The 24,763-nt window shown below is 31.8% G+C and overlaps 1 protein-coding gene across 5 annotated transcripts in view; it reads left to right on the plus strand.

The window, feature by feature from the left end:
* Positions 1-24,763, plus strand: part of LOC130892064 (sodium channel protein para) — a 99,190-nt gene that overhangs the window by 23,537 nt on the left and 50,890 nt on the right. For 3 of the 5 annotated variants that reach the window (XM_057797320.1, XM_057797305.1, XM_057797297.1), the window contains one exon: positions 1,351-1,527. In XM_057797320.1, the coding sequence (XP_057653303.1) occupies positions 1,381-1,527 (147 nt within the window). In that variant the 5' untranslated portion in view covers positions 1,351-1,380. Of the gene's footprint in view, positions 1-1,350; positions 1,528-11,934; positions 11,968-24,763 lie in introns of all 5 variants that reach the window. The other 2 variants (XM_057797285.1, XM_057797313.1) reach the window with 1 other exon arrangement.

The raw sequence follows: 24,763 nt of genomic DNA on the forward strand, positions 1-24,763 counted from the left end.
TAAATTTGTATCCTCTCCGACTTGTCAGTATACTTTCATACGCGCTTTCGTTTAATCGTGTTTTGTTCCAATTTGGAAAAAAAACCAAACTCTCATGAAATGTTAAAATATATCCATGGTGAACAACTTTTGAAACTTTTAAGTGGTATGAGGGGTTCGAGAACTTAGCAAAGAGGACCAATGAGTTTCTTCTTCATAGTGAAAACACGCCGTTTTTGGTTCGCGAATTTTTGGCCGCTAAAAGTCTTCCCCTTTGTCCGCATCCTTCTGAAATGCTTATAGTAATCAATTTAACGTTGGAATGTTCACGAAATTTTTTAATGGAATAGTATATGTAGATTTAGTTTTCATTGATTCGCGCGTTTCGATAACCAAGTTATCTTCTTCAAAGACTGAAGGTAAACTGAAATCTATAAATAATGCAAAATTGTTAAAATATGTATCCAACAATAAATTTTTGGATGTATTGAGATTGTTGAATGTGAGCGACAAAAGGCCTATTCCTCACAGCTCAATTTATACTTTATTAATTAAGGAATGATTGTGACATTTTCCGCCGAAGAGTATTTTCCCATTGGAATTGTCTTTTGTGGAAGAAAGTTCATTGGTGGGAAAGTTTAGTATAGATAGGTAGTTAATAAGTTTTGGTTTACCTTCAGTTTCTGAAAACTATAAGCTGGTTATCTATGATTGGCTTCAATTTACATCAGTTTTTGAATATCTATTATAACTTGTACATTATTATTGTTACGGGTCATTTAAGAAGAAGCTCAAGAAATTTTGTTCACTGACAAATAACAATAAAAATAAACAATAGCACAAACATGACTACATTTGAAAAGAAAGAAAATAGAAATTGGGATAAAATTCGTGCTTTTATAGCGTAAAAATTTTCGAAAAATATTTGAGAGATATTAGAAATTTTGAATATGACCCTGAAAGTAATGGTGACGAAATGACATCGTACATTGATATATCCTATTTATCTATTGAATTCTCATTTTTTTTCTCATACATTCTCCCTTAGCACTCCATCACCTCTTTCCCCAATACGTAAGATGTCTTATTACTAATATTAAATATTAATCATTCACCTAATTCGAGAAATATACGTGACTATTAATCGTTACCTACGTAATGTGTACCTCTATACCACTACACTGCCCCAACAGATATACGAGTAGAAGTCAACATCTTTAAAACCCCCAGAATGATATTGAAGAGTGTTTGTGATTCATTTTTTTGCTATAATAATTCAATAGTTATGATATATTAAATATGAATATAGCCAACAAAAAAAACTGCAAGTATGTTGATAAAATTGTTCTGAAACTCACTAAATTCTTTCAGGGTATCGTGGGGGCCTAGGCGTGAGGAGACATGTCCGTCGCCTCTGACTCATTCTCTGAGGAGGAGCGCAGCTTATTCCGTCCATTCACACGCGAGTCACTTGCGATTATTGAGGCTAGAATTGCAGAAGAATATGCCAAACAGAAAGAACTCGAAAAGAAAAGAGCTGAGGGAGAGGTACGTTTTAATAAATATGAAAAATAATTAATTCACATCTTACATAGAAATTATCGCATAGATATTTTTTTGCACTTATCCATCGCCAAATAAACGAATTGAAGACAATTGTTGTATAACGATGTAAACCATCTTGTACGTACGGTAGTTTCACATGTATTCTCATTTTCTACCATTCATAATTGAACTTGTAAACTACAGCATCATCGTTTTATTATATTCAAATTTAATTATTTTGATGACAATATTTTGTTCATTAGTTGTCTAAATTCTGGCACAAATTTATGGATTTTTATGTTATTAATTAATTCCACTTTATAAGTTCCCCCCATCCTCAAATTAAGTATATATTTTGTCGTCTTCCAATTATCTATGTCTAAATTGATCAAGTCAAAGGAAGGATACGAGAAGATTAGAAATTTTGGGGATGTCGAAATTTCAGAGAAAAATTTCTGTTCAATATCAAATTATTTGGATTGAAAATATATATTTAGAAAAAACGATGATGTTGATAGAACGCATTCACATACAAAACATCAGCGATTACTTTTTTATTTAAATATTTTGTATATTTATTCCAATTATATTATTGGCAAAAAAACATGTTATTTTTAATAACAGACTTCTTAAAATCAACAGTCGTGAGGAAATTTTAAGAAGTTTCTCCTTTTTCAAAACCGTAAAACCGGTATAATATTAAAAAAAACCAATTACATTTGAAGAAAAGCGTGAAAATAAATATACCTTGGCTTTAGAAAATGCTTACATTACTAGCACTTAGGCCAGAAATAGTAGCGTCTTCTGGTAACGTCTGAAATGTTTCCTTATTGCCTTATTGACTTTTGATGAAATTAAAAATGAATAAAGGCTAGAGTGAAATATTACACTCAATAATATTTGAAACTACAACTTTATTTTCCATAAACTTCACCTGTTTGATGAAGTTCTGTCTCAAGAGAATCAAAATTAGAATCACCTCTCCCAATGATTAAATAATGTAAGTAAATCTGACTTCTAAAAGAGTATAATTATTATTTTTTCAATAGCATTTGTAAACATAGGGTATTAATATGAATGATATACGCACCTTCAGCACAAATTTTGACATATTAGGCTGTTCAAATTGTCACATTGGAAAAAATTTAATAATAATTCTTCATTTGGAACAACCTAAACTAACTTGACCTTTTATGAACGGATGTCAATTTCAAAAAACAATTGAATAGCAACCAAAATCAATAAAATCGATGTCATTTTAAATGTTTTTTTTTTTAATCAAATAAATTGAAAATTTATCGCCTATCACATCAAATCAACCTAAATAGGTATTCGTCCAAAGACCGTAACTATTGTCTTAACTTAAACTTTTCATAACCTCTTTACCCAGTTTTAAAGTTTAATAAGATTTTAGTAATTCTGGTTTGCACATATTAACACTATTGGATTAAATATTCAATAGCATTAGTTCTTCGCACATCTAGTCAATATATTTTTTGATGAGCCTTTTGCACGATTGGTCGACGAAATAGTTATTCAGATATAACATCAATTATTCCAGCTTTCCTATTGCTATTTAGTATACGAGGTTTGCTATTACTATTTTTGAGATAAACAAATGAAAACAAATATTTTTAATTGGATATGGCTTTCTTGTTTTTCAAAATATTCGCCATTGGGATCAATACAATTTTGCATGCATTTGAACCAATGTCGAAGAGTTTGTTCCATTCCGATTGAGTTACACTTAATACGTGAGATTTGGACGTATCAACCGACCCATACAGTCAATTATTGTTTAGTTTCAGGTTCATAGGCATAGATCTATGATTCGTTGCCTGTCACTATCTTATAGACATCTTTTGATGCACCGGGATTTAATTTTTTCAGCATTACTTTGCACCAATCGACATGAGATTTTTTTTGAGCGATTGTCAAATTATGCGGTATCCAACACGAACAAATCTTTTCAAAATCCAAATGTTCACGCAATATTGAATGTATACAAGTGAATATAATGCCCAAATATTCCTCAATCACTTGATATGTCACATGACTATTTGCAATATCAGTTTATGTACAGCATCGATGTTTTCTGACACAACAGCCGTTTTTGGACGACCTTCACGTAACTAATTCCGTAGCGAAGTGCAACTATGATTGAATTCGCAAAATTAGCGAAACGCAGTGGCTCGTCATGCTGCTTCATCACCAAAAGTCATCGCACGGAAATTTTCGCGATTTAATTCCATTTTTTTGACCAAGACGAATGATTATGTTCACCATTAAAAATGTTAATCTTGTAATGGAAATTTCAGATTTAACTTATTGACATCAGTGTTGCCATATCTCAAAACTTAAGTAGCAACCCTCGTACGTAGTTGCCGCGCGTTGTCCATAACGATTACTGACTGTGATAAAAAATCAGGTAGAGGCCTTTGTCTAAACTAATTTTCAAAAAAGCTGTTGTCATGTCTTCATGATAAGCGCATGGTAAGGCACTAGATACAAAATTATATTTGATTCTAGCATTTTGTAATATAATGCGTTTTCCTTAGAACATTGCCCCTGTTAAAACAGATTTTTAGTATTGTTGACACAACTGTAGTTTATTATACCATAAATGTCAATTCTTGCTCCATAGGGTCTATTAGAACGTCTACAATTTCTAATTTTAAACAAATTATCTTGCCGCCATTATTCTATTTTTTAGGATTCTTAATGCGCTTTTGAATTTTTGTAAGTTTGAAACTACAAATTTCAATACGTATTTAACACAACGTCTTGAAGTTGATATGAGTGAAATCTACTAATTTTTACTGTAGTTCTTTGGGAATCATCACACACACACATTGTGATATGTATATAATAAATAAATTGGTAAATAATAAATCAATTTTATAATATAAAATTATAATACAATACTATATTTTTATCTGTTTGTATCATTTGTTGCAGACATTTATCTATATTCAACAATCGCCATAGATATCGATTAGTAGATACTTTTTATTGCAATTTTTATTTACATGTAAGAATTCCTTTTATATAAAAAAATAATATGAATAGTTAATACAGATAAGCATTGTCACGAAGTTTGGTGAAAAAAAGTTATTTTGAACTTTGACATTCCATTCCAAATAATGAATTTAATTTTTCAAACAAAACATTCTTCTCGCCCCAAATTAATCTGAAAAAGTGACATGAATAATTTACAACAGTCCCAAATATGACGAGCATGCTTTTGAATGTTTCCATTAGTTACATTTTCTACTAGTTGGAATTCCTTCTTCCTACTATTAATACCTTATGTTCGATCTGAAAGCTAAATTCATTCAAATTTCAATATATTAAAAAGAAACTATAATCAATTTGGAGTAAATATTTGTGGAAATGATATTTCTCTATGAAGTATTCTCTTTACCCTATTAAAAAAATTATTTGACAAGGATTTGGGAAAATAATTTATACCAACATTATACCAAAACTACTTAGGAAAAATTGAAAATTATTAATGAACAATACAGTACAAACAAAATAAATCCAGAATGATGTGCGATACCAAGTTGGTCCTCATTATATTTTAAACTTCAATTCATAGTGTGGTGAATAAGGGGGGTGTTCTAGTGATTCAAACCCTACGTCTCGATTTCTTCAATTTTTTCCCGTAAGTCCCGTGGTCAGTAATGTCGAATAGTAACCTCCAGTTATTGTTCTACCCTTATCCAAAAAATCAATCATGATCACTCCATAGCAATCCTATAAAACTGAAGAAGAACTTTTCCAGCAGATTTTTGGACACGAAATTTCTTAGGTCTTGGAGAACCAGAGTGTCGCCATTCCATCAATTGTCGCTTTGTTCCTGGATCGTAGAAATATACCAAAGTCTCATCCATAGTAACAATTCGGTTTAAGAAGTCAACATCGTTTTCAAATCGAGCACAGATTGAACGCGATGCTTCTACTCTTGCACGCTTTTGGTCAACATTCAAACATTCGGGGATCCATTTTGCAGCAATTTTTCTCATGTCCAAATTGACGTGAACGATATGATGAACGCGTTCGTATGAAATATTCAGTGCTTCAGATACCCGTTTTAGCACAATACGACGGTCTGATAAAATCATGTCATGAACTGCATCGATATTTTCAGGGACTTCCCGATCGGTCATCATCTTCAATGGAAAATTTACCTCTTTTGAAGCTTGCAGTCCAATTTTTCACGGTCGCATGTGAAGGACATTGATCACCAAGGGTATTAAGCATATCTTCGTAAATCTGCTTACCTCTTAACTCTTTTAAATACAGGTACTTGATAATGGCTCGATACTCCAATTTTTCGATTTTCACAATTTCAGTGGACATTCTTTTTCTTTTAATTTATTTCGTAACTCTGGTTTACTTTTTTGACGTCCAACTTCACACTGGCACTTCTAACTAGTAGATCCCACATTTAGATGAAGAGAGAATATTATAATCCATTAACAAGAAAAACATCCTGTGAAACTCCTATCCTTACAATATATACAAGGATTTTGTCAACAAAATAACGATTTGAAAATTCTTGAAATTCTTCTTAAAAAAATAATGTCATTATAAATAATTAAAATTGATAACTGCTTTGAAGTTTGACTTTTTGATTGATGTCGAGAACTCTAATTGCTAATTACTGGAAGAAAGGAAAAATATGCTGAATAATTTTGATTCTCAATATCTTATTAGCGGAATAAGTAGGGGTGGAAGTATAAATTAAAGGAAAATATTCCACTTGCTTCACAGGTTGAACCGCGTTAGAAATTTGAAACTTCACAACGTTTTGGCTTCAACTTTGACGCCATTATCAAGAGAGGGGCTTAGGGTTAGGCTCAGAGCCGGTAGTGTTAGTGTCCACAGTGTTCTCGATGTTACGCACATTTTTATTTTATTTTGTTTGATTCGTTGCTTGGAAAAGGTAGATTGAGACCACGGAATCGGATCACTTCTTAGATCAATGAACGAATGACTACCTTAACTCCCCTCTCTCGATTCAAAGTGAACCTTCCAATTGGGACATGAACTTATTGGAATCGAAAATTATTCATTTTAAAAATAAAATGTATATTGATTTTCAATGTTCTGTACAAACTTTATTATATTTTTCAAATTAGGCTTATTATAAATTATTTTGAACATTACATTGAGGAAACATTTCAAACTTTCCAAAGTACCATCGTCTGAACCAAAGTCGTCTTTATGTGTTTGCTTGGAATATCGCAAAACTGCATGTCTATGTACCTGGCAATCTACTTTTCATAAAATCATCAATGTTATCACACAGAACATAGTTTTACATATACATAAATGTGCATATTTCACCAACAATCTAGCTAACTACGAAGAAAAGAACCAGAGCTTCGGTCACATACGAAATTAAGTTATTCATGATTATTATGGTATAACCAATAGAAATTAGATACTTAGGTATTTCTAGAAGGTACCAGAGTTTCTTATAAAGGCATTGCTTGAAATTCGCTCTCATAATTTTCTTAAACATGGAATTAAAACTAGATTCAATCCGAATAATGAAAAAATATATAATTAATATTCTCAATTTATCTGACAAGTATCTAGATAATGCATAATCTACAAAATAGACAAACCCGAAAGTTATTATTGATTTTAGATTTAGTTTCAGACCATCAGTATCCATTTTTTAGCGATAAGATTGTAATGAATATCAAACTATATGTGTAAGGAAGTAGTAACTATTTAAAAAACCCGAATATCAGTATGATAATAGGGAATAAGAAAAGTTGTATGCAGTGACTTACGATGATTAATCAACAAATGCCATAGTAAAAGTTGTTGAGAATCAAATTTGAAATGTACACAAAGATACGCAATTATATACAATGTTGGAAATTGATGTTTGGGTTTCTATTCTAAAACAGGATCCTCTGTTTTGATTTTGCTTGTCTTTAAAATACAGTTAAAATATCACAGATATAAACTGGTAAAAAAAATGTCCATTTCTCAACTCTCGGCTATTACTGTAAAATCCTACAAATAAATTCTGACTTTTCTTTTTTCACTGGCACCTAATCATCATTATGGATGTGTGCAAGTAAAGTCGATCTGTAGAAACTAACCTTTTTCTATTCTCTCTACTTGTTTCTCTTCTTTTTTCTAACCTCTGGAAAATAATTCAGTTTAACATTGGGTTTATTTCAAAAGATGCCAAAAATTCCTTTCTGTTGAATTGAAGTACTATTTGTTTAAAAAAATAGATTTCTAGATTTTTCTCCCAGAACGTTATCGAACTTAAATTCGAAGTCATTAGAATCGGACACTTCAGAATAGTCGGAATAATTTTGTATTATAAATAGAGCAAACGAAGAAATGTGAACGAGTAGAAATGAACTACGAAGAATCCTGCCTTTTTCTATAACAATATTATTCTAAGAATAATATGTGACAATTTTTCGATATTACTTGATGCACAAATTATTATTGCTGTGTTGTAGCTCACCTATCATATTTTAGTTCTAAATAATGATGGAATTAATGTTTATAGTTACATCACAATATCTGCTAAAACACCGCCCAATTTAAAAGTTTGACTTTATCTTCGAGAAGATTTTGGATTCGGTTTTTCACAGAAAATACCTCGTGTAAAAGATTGAATAATATGGTTTTGCCTACTTGTGATGAATCATCGTAAATTGAGCTTTCTCTATAATGATATATCTTTATTTGTATGTAAGAAGAGTAAACTTTCCTTCGGGTTATGGTCATGTCAAAGTTATCGATTGATAGTGACTTCCTTCCTAACAATTCTTCCACTCCCATTTTCATAAAACCTACTCAAATATAGAAACGCATTACTAGTGAGTGATCGCTTATTCTCCTTTACTGCAAAGCAATATTCCTTTGCTTCATAGCTTTGAATATCAACTGATGATCCTATAATGGAAAGAATACATCCATCTGCTTTTATTTTGACTCAAAATATTAATTAATTTCGAATTGTACCTATTTTCTCTAAGAACTAAGCAAATTTCATTTAATATGGTCTTTTATATTATATTAATTGACGTAAACAAGTTATTCACATATAGTTGTATAAGGTGGAGCTGACTTGATTCGTGTTAATTTAACTCATGCTGAAACTTTGAATTTGAATTTGCGTTTTTTGCATAGCAACAATACAGGCAAGGGTAATCTGTTTCATGTAATAATATTTATTAAATTAAATAATACTGCACATTTCTTATAAAATACCTCGTACTTTATTGTTCTTTTGTTGCAAATTCTTGTAAAATTTCTTTCTCCAATTACAGTTTGATAATATTTGCCAAACAGTTACAGATTATATGTTTCTATTTTAGAAGTATTAGAGATGTATTATCTATGTAATCAAAACCATCATTTATTGCATGCTTTTGGTTTCAAGTTCCTTTCATTTATCGCTTAGCTGTTTTAAACAATGCCTACTTTGTAAGCAGTTAATTTTCAGGGTTTAATAAAAATTCTAGTGCCTTCTATACATATTAATTTTGTCACAATAAGACATTTTATAAAACAAATATATACTACCTAATAATAATTGTAGATTTAATAAAGCTTTTCTTCATTTCATTTGGTATATTTATAATAGTTGTAGCTATCTTTCATTCAAAGTATATTTTAATATTCTCCTGTGAACAATAGAATGGATGTTTGTTGCGGAACAGGAATAGTTAAAATAGAAACAATAGCTTTCTGTTCAAATGATATTTCATCTGAAATACGTATTATTGTGAAACATTGAACCATCTGAAATAAATTTTTGGTGACTAATACTCAATGTAACAAAAATACAGAAACAATAAGACAACTCAAATATTCCCATCATTGACGATTGTATGGTTAATGAATAATTTGTTGAATAAACTTACTGACATTAAAAATGTAACTCTCTGAAGAAATAATGCGATAGCCTCACATCAAGGATGAAATGATAACATTTACATACAATTGTATTTACATTTACACAGAAGAAAAATTAATAATATATTCAGAGATCCTGTAGCTAAATGCTACACATGTTTGATGGGATTTAAATCTGGTGATCCGGGTGGCCACGCCTCAACATTGCAACAAGGCAGTTCAATTGGTTTGTATGGTGTTCGACTCCTGTAACCAATAGCCCTCTCTCTAAACGAATATTCAACAGTCTCTTGACATGCCTTTCTATGGCAGATAAGCGCACCTAAACATAATTGCGATTATTTGATGAATAATACTCCAGTTCAAACTTGACGACAGTGATCTACAGTCGAAGCAAGCATTAATAGTGGACTCTATGGAAATACGCCAACAGCTCTAATACTGCGATAAAGTATATACATAGTAACTGGTATACTTTACTCTCCAAACCATTTGTTTTGACAAACATAATTAAAGAGAGAGTAAGTTGTGACTTTTTCAAGTGAATTGATAGGCGAGATAATAGTGTATGACCTTGGAATGTGTAACTTATAAAATTGAAGCAGCAAGTATTGCTGGAATGAAGGAACAAATTATTGATGACCGTTAATAAATTCCTAAAGAGTTGATTCATAAATAATTAGCTCGAGTAAGTTCTCCAAGTAATTACAGTAACAATGAAGCTAACGTGACGTATCAAAAGGTATAATTTTAAGTTTTAAATTTCAAGACGTTGTATATAAATGGGAAGCTTTTTTTATTAATATTTTTTAGTGATATATGAATTAAGCACCTTTATTATTGCTTATTTCAGAATACCGATTTCGAACATGATATTCCGATTTCAGGAAGATTATTGTTTTTCAAAAATTTTTGTGTTTCAATGACAATTTCAAATTCAAATATTTTTCTTTATTCTATTAAAATATAGTTCGTAAAGAAATTTAGACTAGTGATTATTCAAAAATTCTAGGTATGTTCTTTAACCATTGAATCTAAATGTTGCTCATATGAGAAAAGTATTTGTGGTGTCATAAACATCTGCCAATTCTCCTTCGATAAACGCACAAAACTCGAATGTTCGTTCAACATCTCCTTGTCTTAGAGTCTAGGAGTTGAGGTTTGTATGGCTTAAATTTATTCATCTTCAAAGTTCATCCAACTGTCACGTCCCTACATATATCCTAATTATCTCCAACAATGAAGACAATTGCAACTTTAACGTCGATATTCAATTTTATCGGCATGTTTAACTATAGCCAACACACACTTACTTAACGTCCAATATTATTAACATATATTCCAGTGTTCTATATAAAAACGAATTGGAGAGTAATAAGTAACAAAAATGAAAAATTTAGACGTATGGTGTTGTTTTGAATTATTTCCAAGAAATCAATATTAAAGGTACTTTACTGAAAGAGAAGTCTTTAGTTACTATATAAATCGCGTCTGATAGTTTTATTTTGTGCTTTAGACCATGCAGAAAGTGTAATTGAATATGCTTTCTGTCCTACAATTGATAATAAAACAGTTGTATATTTATATACACTCTATATAACTCTCATTGCGTTGTCGATATAGATAACTCAATAGTCAAGCTTTGCAAAACCCCGTAAGCACATCCTGTATCAAAAGAAAGTTACTAAAGTACAGTGTATACAAATTTGATAAATTAATCGAAACCTGCGTTATTTCTACTTTGGTGCTTCTGAACTCTTAAATTTGATCTGAAAATCTTTGGTTTATGGTTAAAATGATAGCTGAAAACACCAATAGTTTCCAATTCGTGTGTTCGGTCAATTATGCTATGTCAAATACTTTTCTGATATCGAGCAACGGGCGTATTCTGCTGAATTCTACTCAGTTATGGGTAATCAGCTATGACAAGGCGCCCCTTGTTCAGCTCTGAATACATTCCATCTATCAGGAATAAGACCTAACCACCGGTGTCATATTAGTTGATTTATAAACTGAATAAAAATACTAATTATTTCCTGACAACAGGCGTGCATCCGCCTTGGCCTCAGTTGAACACAACAAGTAAATTAACTGTAATAAGTTAACGGTAATAAGCTATTTGATGACATTTTATTTAGGTTCTTATCTACACATTGTTTCTATCAAAATCTACGTGAAGGTAAGTAAAGTCAATTAAAATTATTTTGAAGCCATCATTATCAGAATATATTTGTTCTACCTTTTATATGTAAGTTATTTCCAATAGATCAACTGTATATTACAAAACTTTTATGGAATTTGAAGGTGAGTAATAAAATTATTTATCGGGTTTATAAATATAATTATTGTATCTTCCATCATTTTTTTTCCACACACCTACTCGACCACTATAGCTAAAATGTTTTATTGTGACAAAATTTGTTCAAATTATGTGACAAAGAGTAGCTAACTTGCAGCAAGATGTGTGCTTTCCAATGTTAAAATATGTAAACTTTATTGCAGCCGGGTTTTGGACGCAGGAAAAAGAAAAAAGAAGTAAGATTTCTCCAATAAAACTGCTCAATCAAGAGTTGCTTTTTAGATCACATATAATGCCCCTGACGATTTTCAAAAGAAAAGCTTCAAATGTGAAAAACGTATACAAAAACGTCACAACACGTGTGACAATGACAAAAATACAAATTTTCTTGCATTTACTATTTCACCTTTCTCTATTTCTATATCGTCAGTAGCATCTTTAAAAGTTTATACGCTTTTCCTTTGTTCTTGCTTGACTAGAAGTGCATTTTGATTGATCTCAAAGCATTGCTTAATACTCAAATAACAAAAACACTACTTACTTTATACACAAGTAGACTGCAATGCTCGAAAAATAGTTTATCAACACTTTTTTAGGAAACTGAACATAATGTACCACCGACACTAAATTTTGAAATTGTCTGTTGCGATACATTTCCTCCCAATCAAAGTTATTGTAGAAGTTCACTGCTGAATTGAGATTTTATTAATTTAGATAAAAAGAAACAATAGAGATGTGTCAGTGATTTCGAATCCATAACATATTGATGATTTGAGTAACCTTAATTCAGTCTCAATATTATTTTCTAGAAAATCTTATTTTCTAGAAAAACTTTTATGGCTGAAAAGGCCTATATTGAAAATAGAACGATCAGTTCATCACACTCATGATCATCCTCAATTTGAATAGAGATATTACTCACTTAGATATGATAGTGTTTATGAGATTTTCGCAGATAGTCTTAATATTACTTACATATTGTATGTTCACATTTTTTCCTTTAAAAATTGATTACAATAAGCTCTTCAGAGGGGTAATTCAATATTCGTCGAGGCATTAGCCAGGAAAGTAGTTGTTTTCCCCTTTGAAGAACGGCGGAATATATATATATATATATATATATATATACTTCTAAATGTTCTTAATTTTAGATCGATCTGTAACCTAATAAAAGAAAGATAAAAATTGAAGTTAACTTATTTCAATTTTTTTCAAAATATAATATTGATACTGACAATTTGTATATTTATATTAATCACGTACATCATGAATATCAAAATAAAAATAAAATAGAAATTTGTTTTACTAAGAAAAATGAATTTTTCTTAGAGCTACAAGTTTTACTTAAATTATTCAGGTTTTTTATCATTTACAGCTTTTTCGTTTTAATTATTAAAAAAAAACTAATTTTGAAACAGAAGAGACCTAAAATCAAGAACATCTAGAAGAATAAACATATATAAAATGTTTAAGAAATTGTAGAAATTTATACTTATATCTATATAGGGATTTCTTGGTTGTCTAGGGTTTTTTCTTCTTAAAACGCCGCGCCGGTTACAAGGAAAACACTTTATTCAAGGAATTTAAACAATGGAAACACTTTACTTATGTACAATGTAAATAACAGAACTAATGTTGATAGTAAAAGTATTCGTTTATGTGGTTTATATGTTAAATGAGCGGGAGATCATCTTAATTACGCGGGAAGTCGTCTTGATAGCGTAACGTCTTACTCCCGATTGACTCTACTGCTATTGTCAGCTATTAGGCTGCTGAAGAGAACTTTTGTTTCGTACGTGGCTGTAGGATGGAGTAAAGCAATAATCTCTATCTTACATTTGGCCATCCTGCTCATAATCCGCTTCGGATTCATCGCTTTCAATGTTGGCCCACGGTTTTATGTATTCAGCGCATATTGTCGTTCGGTTGAGTTCCTCGTGATCTCCGATTTCAACAACATCATATCTATCATTTTCCTTAACCTTAACAATTTCGTAAGGACCTGAAAATTTACTTTTCAATTTTAGATCAAATGTAAACTGGGTTCTGGCAATCAAATCATTTTTCTTTCTCCTTAAATTGTAACCTTTTTAATTTTCATTTTGCACTTTTAATATTTATTTTTTATTTCTTTTGCGTATTTCGTCTCTTTCTTCATCAAATTTCTTATTATCATGTCTTCTACGATTTCTTTGATTTTAACTTCTTCTTTATTTTTATATTTAACACCCGCTAGTACTTCAAAGTGTGTGGTACCTTCGCTAATAAGGCAGTCTGTACTTTTTCGACGTATTTGTACCACTTTCGTAGATCTTCCAAACTGATTTTTATCAAGACGGATATAAGGTTCCCATTACCTCGTGGGACTCCGCAAGTTGTTAACACATGTTCAATATTTTCTTCTCGGCAATATGATTCGAATTCTTCAAAGCGGAACGCGGATCCTCTGTCAGATATTATTCTTGAAGGTCTCCAAATATGTAATGTTGTTTTTCAAGACAACATATCATTTCTTTCGTCGTGGTTGATTTTGTGGGGTTAAGCCACACAAATTTGGAAAAGTCATCAGCTACCACAAATATATGCAGATAATTTTTGTTTGTTGACTTCATTGGTCAAGCATTCCTTCTTTCTTTCCTTTCTTTTTATTCCCTAATATGAAAGGTATACAGTTATTTTTAATCGCTTCTATTTTTTCTTTTAGTCTTGGTATGTAAAATTCCTTATTTACTTCTTCTTCTTTCCTTTGAAAAATGTCCTATCTCGTGGGCTTTTGTTATTATTTCAGTCTGCATGTTCTTTGGAACGACAAGTAATTTTAATCCATTCTCATATTTATATATCATGCTCTAAATAAAAATCTTATATATAATACCGCACTCCGTAGTTATTGTCAGTACTACGGGATTCTTGTTAAGAGCATCCACGTGAGTCATCTGTGTACCTATTCTATGCTCAATTACATACTGGAATTCTTTTAGCATCAGGGCCCATCGTGCAACTCGTCATAAGGTCCCTTTTCTCCATGGTTTTTGTGAATGCATCTGTAACTATTTTAAATTTCGGCAGTAGATTCTGAATTTCTTCACACTTTTAATAATGGCAAGTACTTACAGCTCATAGTTTGTATACTTCATTTCTGCAGGGGTCGTCCTTCTACTTATGTAGAATATCGGGTGCAACTTCGAATCGTCACTAGATCGCTGCAAAAGGCATGCTCCATATAAGCATGTATACTTGCATCGGTGTGTAGTTCGGTATAAGCTCCTTGTTGATAAATATGCAACACCGGTTCACAAATAAGTTTCGCCTTTAAAGTTTTGAATGCTTCTCTTTGTGGTGATTCAAACTTAAATTCATCGCCTTTGCGGAGTAAGCCATTTAGAGGTTTTTTGATATGGACATATCCTGCAATAAACTTTCTGAAATATCCTGTTAGGCCTAAATATGATTGAACTTGTTTCTGGTTCTTCAGCTCTTGAAATCTTACTAGAATTTTGGCTTCCTTTGGTTGGATTGTTCCGTTACTTACTATGAATCCCAAAAATTTTGTTTTTCAACAGTTGGCACTTTTTCTTTTTTATTTCTAATCCATATTCTTCAGCTATCTTTAATACAAGTTTTAGTCTTTCTATCCCCTCCTCTTCGTTCGCGCTCAAGATGATAACATCGTCCATATAGTATATGACATACTTTCTAGCAGTCAACTCCCTAAAGATATGAGCGATGAATCGCTTGAAAATCGACTACTACACATTCCAAATGGATATTTCGTAAACTCTTACTGACCATTCGGCGTTACAAAAGAAGTATATTTTGTGCTGTTAGCTTCTACAGGCACACGAAAAAATCCATTTTCCAAATCAAGGGTGCTGAATATCGCTGATCGCTGTAAGCTGTCTAGGACATCTTCGACAAGGGAAAGTGGGAATCTATCGCGTATTATATTTTTGTTTAATTTGCGATAATCGCAACAAATTTTGGTTGGGACATCCTTTCCCACTAGTTCAATAGGACTAGCAAAATCCGAACAACTTGGTTTGATTATTCCATCTTTCAATAATTCATCTATCTGTCTATCTACTTCTTCTTTTTCGGGTGCTGATAGTCTTCTAGGTCGCCGATAAACAGCTTTTCGCTTTTCGGTATAACCTTCATCTCAATATTCGTTCTCTTTGTTTTTAGGGGTTTATTGTTGTCTATTAATTTCTACACGTCCTCCCTATGTCTTGTGTTTTTTATGTGTGATACATCTTCTCCGCACATTTTTCTCATTTACCATAATGTGCATTATTGAGTATTCTTCCGTCTTATGTATATTACTAAACCATCGTATGATGTTAACAATCGCTTGCTTCAAAATTTTGTTTCCAATTATGGCCCGATGGGATGTAGCTACTTCGGAAATTACATGGAATTTCAGATCGAACGTTTCATCATTGATCTCAGCCTGAATACTAAATGATCCAAGTGTTTTCACTCTGGTATTTTCGCCTAATACTTTCTCTGATCGTACAAACATCGCTCCCAGTATCAAAAACAGCTGAAATCCTTACTCCTCCTATGTTCAGATTAACGGCTTTTTTGGTTGAGTTTCTATTACATTCAAGTTATAATTTCCAGCATTAGATTCTACAACGTTCTTATTCGGACATTTATTTAACACGTGGCCATATTTATTACAGCTGAAACACTGCGTACCCTTCGAAGTTTGGATTTATGTCCTCGAGCTCCACAGTTGAAGCAGGTCTTGGGTATCTCTCTCTTGATGTTTCTTTTCGATAGATTCTTCATTTTTTCTAAATGACTCTTTCCTTATTTTAAAAGTTCGTCCATGAGCATTTCTCTTCTTTATCCACTCATAAAGTTTCAGTTTTTCGTTGAATGTATTCTTGCACCGTCTCATCATGTCTCTTAGGCTTTAATGAAAGCATTACGAGTTCTCCTTGATTCACAGTCTTTAGAAAAACAAATACAATTGTACCTACAGAACCTAACGTTGTCATGATTAAAATAATAAGATTTATTCTACCCCAAATATATAAAAAATTTGAAGAGTTTAGAACGTAAAGTAGAAAGTTCAGTCAACAGTTCTGCGTTATTGTAAAATCAGGCATGTGTCTAATCAAATATGTGAACTATTATTTCTACTATTAAACTTATGTATATACAGAGTTTTCTTTTTTTTAACGATACAATTAAAACTTCATCTTGTACCTTTCTGCTCAGAAGACAAATATTATGTTGTACAAAAAAAAATATCTCGTTTTTAAAGCAAAAAAAATAAATTATTCTCTAAAAGTTTTAAAACGTACCCACTCATCACTAGCCAAGTTAATAGTTCGTGGACTTCAAACAATAAAAAAAATACTTCTCACCACAGGCTTCCTCCAGGTTTAAACTGGCAAGTTTACTTGTTTCCGGCTCCAGCAACCTCGGGTAAATCAGCTTGGAATATGAACAGTGTAGTCTTCTTTTAAATTAGCAGGTTACCCCTCTCGTTTCTCGTAACACCTTCATAACGCCACTCAATGGTTGAGTGAATATTCTAATGGCACCATATCTTACATTATTTTATAATGTTCTGCGATTGGGTACAACTCTAATAATCAATTTAACTACAGAAAGTCTATTGAAAGTTTGAGGTGTGCAGCCCTCGGTTTGTTTTGACACGTCTAAGTCGTTCTAGTGTTTTCCACGTCGTTCTACAGTTCACCTCATTTTTGTGCCTTTTTAACGTCGTTTGATTCCAATTCGTCCCGATTGATCACATTTGATTCATATTTATCCCGGTTGAGCCCCCAAAAAATGTAGGAATTTCTTGGTTGTCTAGGGTTTTTTCTTCTTTACAAGGAAAACAATTTATTGTTTATTGGAATTTTAATAATGGAAACACTTTACTTATGTATAATGTAAATAACAGAACTACAGTTGATAGTAAAAATATTCGTATATGTGGTTTATACGTTAAATGAGCGGGAGGTCTTCTTTATTACGCGGGAAGTCGTCTTAATTGCTTAACCTGATATATATATTGAAATTGGAATTGAAATGAAAATATATTGAAAATTCTATTAACATTTCCTCATACTACATTAATATGACATAGCTTTGAATGTTGCCACAGCATTAATATCTTTTCTCCTTTTCAACAGTATTCTAGAAATGTTTTCTCTCCATAGGTGTTAAATGCTTTTACCAAATATTTATATAAAGCACGTTTCTTTATGCTTTATTTTATTTTTGCCAATCTGCCTGAGTATAAATGATCTTTTGATCTTATTCCACTATGTAAATCTACTGCATATGTTCTAGTGTCTTTTTTGTGGCTTTTTAACATATTATTCTCGCCTGAACTTTTTCTAATTCAATATAATTCACTTAATGGAATAATCATTTTCAATAATTAAACTATGAACTACTGAAATTTGTGTGTAATACCATTGAATTTTAAGGTTTTACCTGTAACGGTAACTTGCATTCAATCCTACTATGTAATATCACAATTTTGTTAATCTGATATTGAAAACATAATACTCCAATCTTAATTCATGGAAGATATACTCATTCTACTTTGTTTCGAGCAAGAAAAGTTTTCCGTTTACAAGTTGTTCTTCATGCTGTATAAAACAAGTTATGGATTTAACTCACTGCACATTGCTTACCTGGAGTTAAAAATAGTTTGTCTTTATATCGATTTTTACAGTTATCACCTTCCAATAAACATGGATTCAATGTTGGAGAGTTAAAAGGGAAAATCCTTACTGGTTCTATTTTATGATAAATTTACTTCGATTTCTGAATCCATATATATAATCAATATTTCGCTGATTTATTATTATTCAAAGCTATGAAATTTTGACTTGGAAACATAAATTTCCACATAGGCATAAATCCAAAACCTTCCGGTAGACATCGTTTCACAAAATCTAATTCTGTCGAAATCGTCAAAAAGTTATTTTATATGGGTGACATTTATTTAACGGAACCAATATCACCAAACGGGCAATTTCTAATTCCAGAAAATATTTATGATTCAAATTACTATTTGCATATCATTTATTTAAAATTTTGCAGTCCACAATATTCTCCATGAGTACAGTTTTCACACAAATAATACAAGTATTAAATAACTTCATTTGGCAAAGTTGTTTTATTTAAAATGTAGTTAGGCGTTAAGTTGAAAACCATCTTACAAACTGGTATCCCTAAAACAAGTAGCGTGGCTGAGAATATTTTTGAATTTTTCTCTAGGAGCGAGATTACTGAGTGTAGTACGTTAACAAATTGACAACTTGCTTGAAGACATCTCATAGATATCGCTTGTTGAAAAATCAATGAGTAATTAAGGATAGATAGAAATTACATATATTTATACATAGTTTGAATGATATCTATAAATAACTATAGAAGTATTACGTGCAACTAAGTACAAAAATAATTTGCTAAGTATGAAGAGTATACAATAAAAATCACACTTGAGACACTTCAAAATACTTTTACAGTTCTACATTTGCATGATAAAACCATTTTAAACGAATATGACAGTAGCTAATATTATTTTTATGATTTATTTGGAATTACACAATACGTAGAAAATTGTAGAATCATCTTAAATATGTTTTAATGCTTATACTACGAGACATTGCATAACTCTCAAGCGCATCATAAAGTAAAATGCAGTAGTATATCTTCTTAAAAGTTAACTTATAATATTTCTTACATTTACTTGAATTAGTTAATAGTAACAATGACTTCTTCTTTTTTTTATTTTGGAGGTAAAATATTCCTGTAGATCCGCCTCTGATAAATCGAGTCTCAGGTAGACACATGGGCGCCTTCAAGAATTTGTCATGTCTTGTCAATTATGTTTGAAGTATGTCTTTCCTATTTTACGTCCTCGATAACTCATTTTTAAGCACTATATGAAGCTCTGGGAATTTAGGAAAGCTGTTATTGTATGTACTGTTGTGAAAACCCGCAATCATCATTCGTAATTGGTTGTTTATATACAGGAAGACGTCTGTAGTAGGGATGACCACAGACAATATCTCAGATACTGTATTTTTCAACTTTGGCAAAAGTACTACTCACTCAACTGAAAAATGCTTTGATATTAGTTTTTCTCTCCTTGTTCCAAATTTTTTTCTGTGTCATCTATGTATGAACTGAGAGGATTTTTTCAACTCAAATTATGACAAAAATATAACATTTGTAAATCATTATCTCAAAACTAATTTGCTGCTTGATGACCTGCACTATAGTTTATTTCAGAAAGGTATAGAGTGATAAAATTTCATTAGGTATGCAAAGGGACCACAGAGTGACCCAACGAATATTTAAGCCACTTTCATAGTTTGGCATTGATTCCAATGTGAAATTTTTTTTTATCAAGTGCAGGTAATACCACCCGGGATAGGATCAATTTATGGGTTTAGCCTAATGTTATCCATTCACAAACACTGAAAATATTGTGCCAAAGGCGTGCCGGTAGGATATTCCTAAAAAGGAAAGCATTTTATATTAACAGAATAAAAATTAGGCATTATGTACATAGTATTAGGTACACTTATTTTGTATTGAACATTATACAAAAAATTCATTATACAGAAATTAAATTATAAAAAATCATAATATTCTTCGTAATCTGAGGAGCTGTCATTTCCTCTTGATGTTATAATTAACGGGTCGACGGTCCGATCGATCAAGTAGTTCCCACATTTTCTCCTCTTCTTTAATGACATGCTGGACTGCTTTTCGCCAGTTCTCTGGTGTCACCTCCTTAATGGCTTGATCAAACAGTAGCTTAACGTCTTTCAATGAATGTTGTGTTGTGTCTTGCTACAAATCCTTTCACTTGCGCCCATATAAGTTCTATAGGATTCAGTTCGGAATGATATGGCAGTGTGCGCAGCACAGTTACAGTTTTTCTGCTATATCTTCCACGGCGTATTTAATAAAACGATGTTTGTGTAAATTTGCTATAGCTAATAGTTCTTTTTTTACCAAATTATCGTCAAATTCAACACTTTTGGTGGTTAACCAATCAATAATTTCTTGTTTTCTCCAAGATGAAGTTGGAGTCTTCTCTATGCGTCGAGAATGATAACTTACGTTATCCATAACTACTACTGAATAAGCCGAAAGATATTTTATAATTTCACCAAAATAGTTTGTTAGCAAACCTTCTTTTAAAAATCCATCTTCGCTTCCAAATCGGGAGCAAATTCTCATTGGCTATTGAGAGATGCGCAAAACGAGTCGAGAATGAGCCCTCGGGAAGAACAAACCTTGTAGTTTTTACATCATGATTCTATCTATGCTTAATTTTTATGACCAATTGACAGGCTGGTGATATTTGCGTTTTTCTGTACATATAAATGTTTGATTGTTTTTCATAGATAACACAATTATATTTTTTATGAAAGATTTCTGAAAACTTCAAACTTACGTTAATATTGTCATTTATGTTTATTGCAGATATTATTATAAAAAATATTGCAAAATTGCTTTTCACTCTTAAAGCAAAGCTCTGTATAAGTTTGACAGTGTAATTGAATAGTCTTCTCACATTTTTAACAAATATGAAAACTCGTCCCATTCAACGTTATTTAAGTATTCCTTTGACTTTTAAAACGTACGGATGTGTCTATACCAAGCCTACTAGATATCCTCGTTATCTGTGCTAAGTTTTTATTTGATATGAAATTTTTTGTTCAATTTCAAGTGTTGAAAACTGATGATTTAAATTGGCCAAAATAACTTCAACATAATTAGCAAATTATATCTTTGTGCAAAGACAAATAAGTATTTAAAGTAGAAGGAACAGGGGCGGGCTTCAAAAAAACTCACTCATAGGAAATGTAAATACCGATCATAAAAAGTTGGTTAGGCGTAAAATCAAAACCAGACGAACATGAGTCAATTTGGACAACAATTCATGCCTGTTTTATATAAATCCACGAAAAGTCAACTAAAATGCATCATGCACCATCCATTCAAACACAACAAACTCTAGAAGTACCAAGAATAGCTCACATAATAACACCAACAAACTCCATTCCACATATCTTATCCTCCAGCTAGCCAATACACACACTACCAATCATGAAACCCAAATATGCTAGGCCAATTCACACCTTACAACGATAGCGATGGAAAATGGTGACAGTAAAAAATAAAGTGACATGAATGGTAGGTAGTCAAAAAAAACACGACAAAAACCAAGCCAAAGACACAACCCTTGTTGTAAGTACAAGTAATAAATTTCAATCCCTAAGTCATGAACACACATATGCTAATAAAAACCAAACCATACCACATTAGATAAACTACATTCCCATGACCCTAAAATTCGTCCACATAAAACTTCTCCAAAAACCATCCCATTTACCTAGTTTCTACCGTCCCATAAGCCACCTACCACTTCTATTCAAAATATTTGAAAAACTATTCTTGATGAAACCATAAAGAAAGCATTCAATCGTGTCTGACACCAAGGGTTATTTTACGAGGGCTGCTACTTAGATTTTGAGATATGTCAACACTGATGTGAATATGTCAAATCTGACATTGCCATCATAAAGTTTCTCATTTTCAATGGTGAACTAATTTAGAACGTGTGTACGAGTGATTTATGAGTTGTTCAAATATACTTGAAACATTAACCTTGGTCAAAAAATGGAATTAAATCGCAAACATTTTCGTGCGATGATTTTATATGACTTTCGACTTGATGGAGCATCATCTCGAGCCACCGTACTTCGCTGGTTTTGCGAATTCAATCATGGTCGCAATTCGCTATAGGATGAATTACGTAAAAGGTCGTTCAAAATCAGCTGCTGTGCCAGAAAACATCGATGCTGTGCATAAACTCATATATTAAGATCGTCATGTGACATACCAAGAGATTGAGGCATATTTGGGCATCAGTCCCGCTCGCATACATTCAATATTGCATAAAAATTTGGTTGTCTAGAAGATTTGTTTGCGTTGGATACCGCGTAATTTGACAGAAGCTCGTATCCATCGGTGCAAAGAAATGCTGAAAAAATTAAATCGCTATAATATCGTAACCAGCGACGAATCATGGTAATATGCATACAGGTATGAATCCGAAACTAAACAGCAATCGACTGTATGGGCCTTGTCAGACAAGCCAAATTCAATGAAAGTTGTTCGCGCACGAAACACTTCGAAGCAAATGGTCGCCTGTTTTTTCGGAATAACTGGACATGTCACTACCGTTCTATTAGAGCAACATATAACGGCCAATCGCAGAAGACGAATCAGTTAAAAAAACGTTTTTCAACTGTCGAAACATTGAATTGCTAAGTCCGCCGTACAGTCCTTGTTTAGAATCCAATGATTTCTTTTTATCCCATAGATCAATAAGAAATTCCAAGTTAACGTTTCTACACCAGAAGAAGTGCTATGTGTATTGATCTTAAAGTAGATTATTTTTAAAAACAAAAAATAAATGTTTTCTATTTGTCTATCTCAAAATTTAAGTAGGATACCTCGTATAAACAAAAAAACTGCATTCCGAAACATTACTATTAAATCCTAAAATCCTATGGCATTTCTACTACTTGAAACCCATGTTAACCAAATCAGGTTGGCCATAAGAAAATTTCTTGAGCCCTATTCATTATATGTACGGCAAACATCCCAATAATACTACTACATTCCCAGAGACACTACCGTCCTCGCAATATAAACCAATCCAGAGGTAGCCACGAACAAACTTCAATAACATCTCAACATCCTGAAAAATGTTTTACCAAACAGCGAATAATCAACCCACATAGCATTCACAACAAGACTTATTGAATGCCCCAGTATTGCAATGTATAATAATTCCCTTGCCTCTAAAAACGAAGTTGAGTATTTAGGCCTAATACTGGTCTCAAAACTAGTGGGAAATCCCATATGTAGTGTCGATGGACAACTTCTGCCTCAAAACATCTATGATCATATTTAAAAGGTATTGGATTGGTGTGTATATATGTTCATAAAATGAAACAAACTAGTAATTCGATTAATAGAATCCCAAAATTATAACAGTGAATGCTGATGAAACTGGAAACTCTGAACAAATAAACTTCAAATCTCTTTGAATTACTTATATATTTTTATGTATACTATTTATACGGTTCTGTCGTTTATGACAATGATACAAGTAAGATTTTCAGTTGAGTAGGTAATATAATTAAGTTGAAATAACACAAACTTTTGGAGAGTTACGATATATTATAATCTGTGAAAAAATAAACTAAACCACAGTAATAAAGGTTTCACTTTAAAACCTGTACGTGTTGTGTAGTTCACAATATAGGAAGTGTCAATAAAAACATTTAACATACACTGAAGTGAATCAGTTTATTACGTTTTTGCATGTTTGCACTGAGTAGAATTTCTGGTATTAGGCTTTTAATATAGATAACTCCTAAACACATAGTTATAACACAAAAATCTTCATTTGATACACAGAGATTCTATCAAACATTAAAAAGAAATGTTTAATCAGGCTCTATGAATACTACTGGTGCCTTCAGTGCATCAAGCACCATAATTTGGCTTCGTTGATATACAAAAACTTTAATTACACTTTTATTTCCTTTATGTTCAATACAATGGAGTTTATACGATACATAATTTACAATTCGTGTTAAACTCAAGCAATAACCGAAAGTACCTAGATAAAAAGTGGATAGAAACGAAGTTAGAGTGAATAGGGATGTGAATAATAGAATATTTGATCAGCCCCTCGCTAAAGATTAACGTAAAATAAGTGACATGCACAATTCGTTAGCTACTTACAGACTTCAATTTATTATTCGAATGTTCTCAGAAAAATATTGAATCCTTATGAAATTTTATGTGGGCACCAATGTATTCATCAACACTGTCTTAAACACTTGATAATCGCAAATCATTGTAATACTACTAGTACTATTATCGAATATATTTTGATCCAAAATTTGTCTTGGTTTTCTTTTGAAACATACATTTTCAATTTTACCAAAGACT

This window comes from Diorhabda carinulata, chromosome 1 (assembly GCF_026250575.1).
Source record: "Diorhabda carinulata isolate Delta chromosome 1, icDioCari1.1, whole genome shotgun sequence".
Lineage (NCBI taxonomy): Eukaryota > Metazoa > Arthropoda > Insecta > Coleoptera > Chrysomelidae > Diorhabda > Diorhabda carinulata.